At 36.7% G+C, this 7,875-nt stretch overlaps 2 protein-coding genes across 4 annotated transcripts in view; one reads left to right on the top strand and one right to left on the bottom strand.

The window, feature by feature from the left end:
- LOC109534564 (D-beta-hydroxybutyrate dehydrogenase, mitochondrial) overlaps positions 1-3,555 on the top strand; it is a 64,125-nt gene extending 60,570 nt beyond the window's left edge. For all 3 annotated transcript variants that reach the window (XM_048670071.1, XM_019900287.2, XM_019900288.2), the window contains 5 exons: positions 1,341-1,533; positions 1,914-2,151; positions 2,211-2,430; positions 2,486-2,611; positions 3,269-3,555. In XM_048670071.1, the coding sequence (XP_048526028.1) occupies positions 1,351-1,533; positions 1,914-2,151; positions 2,211-2,430; positions 2,486-2,611; positions 3,269-3,455 (954 nt within the window). In that variant the 5' untranslated portion in view covers positions 1,341-1,350 and the 3' untranslated portion in view covers positions 3,456-3,555. The remainder of the gene's footprint in view (positions 1-1,340; positions 1,534-1,913; positions 2,152-2,210; positions 2,431-2,485; positions 2,612-3,268) is intronic.
- Positions 2,849-7,875, bottom strand: part of LOC109534563 (gephyrin) — a gene marked incomplete at its 5' end in the record, with an annotated part of 17,532 nt that continues 12,505 nt past the window's right edge. The window contains 8 exon segments of the mRNA XM_019900285.2: positions 2,849-3,842; positions 3,892-4,066; positions 4,144-4,305; positions 4,983-5,141; positions 5,280-5,396; positions 5,443-5,608; positions 5,711-6,002; positions 6,227-6,429. Of these exon segments, the coding sequence (XP_019755844.1) occupies positions 3,624-3,842; positions 3,892-4,066; positions 4,144-4,305; positions 4,983-5,141; positions 5,280-5,396; positions 5,443-5,608; positions 5,711-6,002; positions 6,227-6,429 (1,493 nt within the window). The 3' untranslated portion in view covers positions 2,849-3,623.

Here is a 7,875-nt window from a genome sequence, read left to right as displayed (position 1 = left end):
AAGGTTTTTTCCTCAAAAACTAACAAATGTTTTAACGCTTCGTTTGTAGTTTTGGTAAATTTTAAATCTGATGATGGCGCTGTTGTCTCGCCAAAACGTAATGAAATAAACGATATTCAAAATTTTTACTTCACGCTTTGACTGAGACCCAGGAAGGATAAGAATATATAATAACAGTAAAAACCGCCAAATCGCCTTTGCCAAGCATTCAAACATAGTCTTGGAATCAGTGGATTCATCTTTTTTAACTAAACAAACGAAAAGTGAAATTTCTTTTCAATAATCTACAAAAATGATTTTAATGTCAGTAATGTAAAAAACTTCTTTCATTTAGTTTAGTCAACCATATCATTTTTAGTTAAAGAGGAAATGTACCTACAGTGCGAAAACACATAGAAGTAAATGGCCTATTGTGAAAATGTAATGAAAATGGGAAATGGGGCTGACAGATTCATTACCCACATTTTCTTAGTTCCTTAGCACATGAAAGCCCATTTGTTTGCCGTCGAAATGGATGGTTTTAATAAAAATAACAACCTGACTTGAAAAACGGAAAATTATTTAAGTTACCTTTGCAACCCTCAAAGAATGTAGGAAATTCCGTTAGTGTGATCAGAACATTTTTACAAAAACCCTGAAGAGACGATAGGAAATTCACCACTTTTTCCATAATTTTTTAAGGAAAAGATTTAGTGGCTCTGCAAGTCTAGAAAGGCATATTCTAGAATGGTAAATTGACTTCTATTTTAAATATGATTTCCTGAATGTTGAAACAGTTTCACAAACACTTTTAGTAAAATAAGCAGTACGTTGAAAATGTCTCCATAATTCGAGGATTCATGAACTGGGAGAACAATGGACATTTTAAATTCGTATGAGATATTCTTCAGGTTTTAGGTAATAAATATTTAATTAAAGATATGTTAATGAACATATTAGGTACATATTACAAATATATTTTATTAAGGTAAGTGTGGTTCCTAAGAGAATCAACGTGCACATTTAATTCGTCAGTTATTCGGTTAAAAACTATTTTCCTTGCAGCTTCTGAAACTTTATTGCTAGCGCTCCAGAGAGCTTGAAAAGTTTGCCACACGCTTGAAGTAGACAAATCTTGGAACGTGAAAAATGAGAGTTATTTGCAGCAATTTGACGCATAACTCGTTGACCTTTTAAAGTTTATAAATTTATTTTTTAACAGCAAGCAACTGCGGTCAATCATATTCAATCACTCATTCATTTCAATGAAAGGTGATCAATTTAAGTCTGTTTCAGATGAAGGTTCAATTTGTTGTTCCTCAAAAACTTTCAAGAATTTAATAGAATTTATTTTTTTGCAGATTCGACACGATGGAGTTCATTGTTTCAATAGCAATCTTGCAGCTGGGGCTGCTGCTGTTTATTGCAGCTGCCCTCCTGCTCTATCTGATTTGCCGGATTCCAAGTGACGAAGATCATGGCCGTTCCGGATCGTCACCAGGAAGCGGTAAAACAGTTTTGGTTACTTCCTGCGATTGCGCCATTGGCCTGCAAGTAAGAATCTACCACTTTTCTATTGCCGAAATTTTACAGAATTTACTGATTTTAGGCAAAAGGGCATTATTTTTGTAGGCTGTTTTGATATTCACTAATTGATATTTTTGCCTCTCTTGTCGCCCTGGTATGTCGGCCACCCAGAACCAACATACTTGCGTTGCTATAACAGCATATACGTTACTCTCGCTCTTATGCATGTAGACGAAGTCTTCCGAACGCCCTCGGTTTATTTCGCTATATTCCTCTCAGTTACGGGTGGCGATCGATAGTTAGCTTAAGTTCACCTTCGTCGATTTCGTTTACTCCAACTATTCCAACAGTTTAATCTAATTAACGTTTTTCTAGTACACAATGTCTGATTTAACGTGTTGTTCTAGTTGGCATTCCATTTGGCAAATAGCGGATTTCGTGTGTTTGCCGGCTTGAAAACTGCGTCGGAAGCCGGATGCCCCGAGGATTCAGTTCCTGCTAAAGCCATCAGAGCCTGGCAAAAATACAGAGAGAGCGAGCAGGAGCTTGGAAACATTACTGTTATACATCTGGACGTGACTAGGGAAGATTTGCTTTATGAGTCTGTGGATGTTATCAGAGCTCACCTGCCTGCAGGCCAAGATGGTAGTTTTTCAGCCATCAAAGGCAGTGACTTTGTCACCTCATGCTTGATGTTCTTGCAGGTATATGGGCAGTAGTTTGCACGAATGGGATCACGTTTAGAGGCTCTTTAGCCCAGCAGGAAATCTCCCATTGGGACACGATTTTGAAAACGAATATTGTGGGCGTTTTGAGGACAGCGAGGACATTTCAGAATCTTTTGAAAAATTCTGGTGGCAGGATCTTGACTATCGGTACCAGCGATAATATGGGAGGTGGTTTAGTGGCATACGCTGCCAGCAGGTGAATTATTAAATTTTGCTTTTAGTTGGTAAAAAATATCCAAGAAAATTTGCAGATATGGAGTAGAAGGAGCCAGCGACGCTTTACGCCAAGAGCTCTCACCGTACGGGATCAAAGTCGTAACTATAAATCCCGTTGGAATAATGCCAGAGCTGCTATTTGCTCAGCCAAAGTTTATAAAGTGAGTATTATTTAACAATTAGCAGCTAGAGAATTAAATTGAAATTATTATACGCTCCAGTTGCAATAACAATGCAAAATAGTTTATTATATTATTTACTTTCAACCATGTGAAACGCCGCATATGTAGGTATTATGCTGTTTAGCACATTTAATCGATTAGGCAACATATCGAGAATTGAAATAGGATAATTGAGTTCAGAAAAATTGAAATGTTTAGGGGTTCATTTGAACAATATTTGACAAAATACAGCATTTATATTGTATTAATGTGACAATTTCCATATGATACTACATATTATATTAAGTTTAAATCTGGAGTGTGTATCCAAAATACATAGTTTTGAATTATTATTTTCTCCAAAATTATCGAAATCGGTGCCAATGTGTGCAGGAGAAGGTACCTGTTTAGTTTGATAAAATTGTGCACAGCATTTCTGGTTTTAACTAGAGTGGAAGTATTTTTTTCAAACTTACGTATTAAGAACCGAAATAAGAAATCAATATTAATTTGTTAGTTATGGAAACAAATTAGCAATTAGTAAAGAAACTATAGGTTTCCATACTGAATTGTTGCATTGGGCGAAAATTGATTCTCCTGAAATGTGAACCATCGAAAATCCAACCAAATAAGAAGAACTGTTTGTCTAAATTGCAGGAATCCTGAAACAGATGACGTGTGTATTACAATCAACGGACTCCTGAATTATCAGCCTCGAGTGCTAACTGAAAGAGCGTTAGATATTTTGGACATTGCGCTCATCGCCAAAGAGCCAAAAAGCCATTACAAGTTGAAGTGCACGTACAAATGGTGGCATAGACTGCCCTTGATGTCTTACATTTAAGCTACTAACCCTACATGAATAAGTATTATTTTAGTTGTTTTATGTTTTGTTAATGTTTTTCTATGATAAAGCACTATGCAAGTATATTAGGTACAAAATATTGGTTTTTGTTTGTTTAATATTTGTTGAGAATCATTAAGTTATTCGAGTGAAAATGCACAATTCCGTTTAAAAAATCGAGCCAAATAAGTAGACAGGGTGACTCTCTCCTGCTTCAAATGCGGCACGTCCAGGCAATAGCAGGAGTCCATTTGCGTCCACTGTGCTGGTCAGGCGGCTACTGATTTGTTTTCCGGTTGATTTGCAAATCAACGTATTTTGCTCGTTTCGAGAAACGATCACCCGCACATACTCAGGCCTAGCGTCGGAACTCCTAATTCCCTCCTCCTATAGACAATTGCTGCAAATTCCATTTAAAAACACTTCAAAGTCCTACCAAAATAGCGTCAACAGTCGGCCATCCAATGAATTGCTGATCATTTTCCAAGTATTTTAATGTGGGAAGCACAAACAAAAGCGTCGTGACAAAACAGGACACTGGATTGCCTGGAAGTGCGAAAACAATCTTGGACTTGCCTTCGAAGTTAAGAGTCGCAAATACGGTCGGTTTCCTACAAGAACCAAGCGGGTGCATTAGCATTTTACACCTGTTTTTGACTGATTGAACCCAACTTTGTGAAAAACGTACCCTGGTTTCATATTTACCCTGCCAAAATGCACTTGGGCGCCGAAATCCTCCACTAAAACTTGCTTTAAGAAGTCGAACTCTCCCATCGACACTCCTCCAGTTGAAATGATAAAATTGTGGGCTTTCAGGGCATTTTCCAGGATGGATTTGGAACTGTTGGGTCTTAAAAATCATCGATTTGTTTAATTAAGAGCAAAGAAAATATTTTTGTATGTGACAATTTAATTTGATTTAAGGAAAGAAGTTGTTTGTATATCGCTCATTTGTGTATTAGACAAAGTGATGATTCTTCGAAAAGTTGCCTATAGAAGTTGATTTTTTATGTTTGAGTGGCTTTTTTCAGTGTTGCGTGTGTCCAGTGTTGAGTGTTTTTTTAGAGCTCGTAAGTTTTTTATTTTCAGTTATCCTTCTTTGCCCTTTACATGAATCCTCACTAACCAATTACCATTTAAGTGAAGTTTTTATGGGTTAAGGAATCGCAAATAAGCGTTTTGTATGAAAGCGATCCTTTTCCTTTTGAATTTAAGAAGACTTTTTTAAAATCATTTTATTTATTAAGGTTATTCAAAAATAATACGTTGTTTTTTAATTCGTCCGCTAAAATGTCACGTGCTAGATTTTTCCTTGGTTCCTTTAAATGTCTCTTCTTTCTTCACTACTACTACTTCCTTTATCGATTTTTTCGTAAATTATAAATTTTTACAATAAAACGATTTAAAAACCGTATTAAAACACTTGTTTTTGTAAAACCAACCAATTGTGTTACCAATTGAAGTAAAAGCTAGTCGATGGAATAAAAAGTTAGAATGTTTTAAACTACATTGTCTATTAAAACTTACGTATCTTTAGCAATTCCACAGTCATCAGCTATATAGCCGAAGCTCTTAAGCAATGTAAGCAACATCACTTTATTGCTATCGTAAATGAGACCTGGTTTTAACGGCCCTTTGAAGCTAACAAGCTCGTTTCCAGTGGAAATTATTCCGATAGCTGGTCGCCTGCAAGTGAAGCGACCGAATTCATTAATGGTCCGTATCTGTTTCTCCGAATAACTTTATCAAGCAGCTGAATAAAAATAAGTACCTAACTAATGTCACATAAATTTAACCAGCAACGAACGAAGATTTAGGACTTACTTTATCACTTTAACTCTGGAAATTCCCAGCATTGCCAGCACTCCAATATAAGCAGGAGTTATTGAGGCGTGCTGCTTCAGAACGACGCTCTGAGCCTGTATGTCGCTTCCAATCGGTCTGAAAAAGGTCAAGTCATGCATATTTTATCTGTGAAAAAACTCACCTAATATCCTGCCCGATTTTTGGCGCCACCAGGATTTCAACCAGATCTTCATCCCCAGTTTCAGATGTTTCCAGCAATTGGGTGTCTTCAACTTGGACAACAGCATCAGCTCCCGCAGGCACTGGCGCCCCAGTCGATATTCTGATTATTTCACCAGGCTGTAACTCTATAAAGCACTTTTAAGAAGTCTTTTTGAGGCGAGTGTCTTTGCTGTTCCATAAAGATGATTACCGATACAAGTTCTAAAGAAAGTCATCAAATTCGATACCTTCAGAGTCAGGAACATCTCCTGCTGCAACCGCAGCTCTAATCCGTCTTCTTCCCATGCCATCTGACTGTCGAACAGCATATCCATCTTTAATTGAAGCCGGAAAAGACGGAATTGGATGCGGTGCTTTGATGTCTTCAGCCAAAATACGAGTAGCTGCATTTTCAATTGCAATTTCTTCACTCTCTTCAATTGGGGCTACTTGATGACGAATTAAATCTAGGGCCGTGTCCACTTCCAGCATGGGAAATGGGGATTTTCGCTTCAGGAACCCGCCGGAGCCGAGTTTTACCTAAGCATTAATTTTTGCATTAATTGACCACACTTCACGGGCTTTTCCGAGTTCAAGAAATGAGCAGAGAGACAATTCCCAGAGCAAGAATTTGAGAACACACGCAAAGCCTTCTTTATGAGCGCAAATCGTTGGATTTAACTACTCGCTTTCACCATTAAGATGATTAAACTAACTCGTTGAAGCTGCAAATTGCTGCTGATAATTAGAGTCTGATAAATTACCTTACTTTCCTGCTGAATTCGCTGATGCTCCCATTTAACATTGTCGGTCTGCTCGTTGAGAAGGGCCACAGCATGCAGGATGGATGTTTTTATGAAACCGAAACATTCCACCGCTGCTTTGGCACTGCCCGGAAAATTTACGATTATGGTCCGATTTTTGATGCCGCAAGCTGGTCGGGATAACATTGCCATATCGGTTATGGCTGCAATGTGAAGGACAATAGTAAATAACTGGAAATAATTCAATTTTTTGTTTTCAGTTCCGTTATGGTTCCATATTTGCTTGAACTGGCTGAAATCGCAGATATGAACACATGAAGACATCGTTTTAAGCTGGAGTTAAAAGCGGTTGAATTTCGGGTCTGCCTGTATTCGAGAAAAAATTAAGTTTATACGAGCTTGAGTTGCAGCAGAAAACGTGACAGTTTATATTGGTTCAAAGGATAGCGATAGACGGTGATTCCAACAGTTTTTCTCCGAGTTATTAGCAGGCAAGTAGGTATCTGGATGCGCCATTTATAAATTAAACTCAGCTGACCAAAAAAATTGGTGATTTAAAAATGAATACGATTGAGAAAATCAATACAGTTAAAATCGATTTTTGAAATGCTAGCTACACGGGAATTCGAAACACACTGTATCAAGGAGGAAAGTAGTCGTGAGCCCCCATAAAGTTTGAACCGACATATTTTTTTAAGTACAAGTTCACCTCATAGGTTGGTCTTGATTTATATCATTTGCTTTTTTCTGTTCTTCGATTCTTCCTTTATTTTTATTTTCTGTGCTTTATCCTTTTCTCCCTGTTGCCATGTTACTCTCAGCTTCGTCCAGCAAAATGAGGGGTAACATACAGGGTGGTTTTTTAGTGCGATAGAGTCCATTATTTCCGTTGGTGTTGAACTTTTGAAAAATAGTATCACATAAAAGTTGTTGACGCACAAAGTGCGCACATTTTAAAAATATCTTGTACGATACAGAGTGTCTCAGAAAAGTGAGGCAAGGTCAAAGTGTATTTTTTTAAATAGAACTACCCATTTTCCGTTGGCTCATGGAATGTAGCTTGAAACACTGCATATGCACCGTAAATTGTTTTTTTCTCACTTGCGACGTTGGCAGATTATCGCCATTTTAGTCAAATTTTGCTTAAAAACATGGTATCTAACAATCCCGTGTAGAAGCAAAAAAAAGCAGTTAAAGATTCAAAAAAATACGCGTTTCCAATCACCACAGTTCCGCTAAGAATTCTATTGAACCAAAATATCAATACATTGTACATGATGTTAACAATGCGGACTTTTTAACGCAATATAACTCTTGTTTTTCAAGTGGAAGTACCTGTAATACGTCATTAGATAGGCAATTTACAAAGGTACAAATTTGCATTTACACTTTAAGCTGTGAAATCAACCGTTTTCAAATTATAAATTATTTTATTTAAAAATTTCAAAAAGTTGTTACATTTTGTAAGGTGGCTATAGAATTCATTAAATAATTGTCAAAATTTGATGACACTTGACATACTTAATCAATAAAGAAGTGCAACGTTTTATAAAATGCATGGAATTTCATAGCAGAAAATGCAATAAACTGCATACGTCTATAAAAATAAAAATATAAAATTATACCTACAGTAATATTTTAAAATAAAT

The sequence above is a fragment of the Dendroctonus ponderosae genome, unplaced genomic scaffold, assembly GCF_020466585.1.
Source record: "Dendroctonus ponderosae isolate FM_Combo_2020 unplaced genomic scaffold, Dpon_F_20191213v2 Dpon_F_20191213_1, whole genome shotgun sequence".
NCBI lineage: Eukaryota > Metazoa > Arthropoda > Insecta > Coleoptera > Curculionidae > Dendroctonus > Dendroctonus ponderosae.
This window is presented reverse-complemented; position numbering and strand designations above follow the sequence as displayed.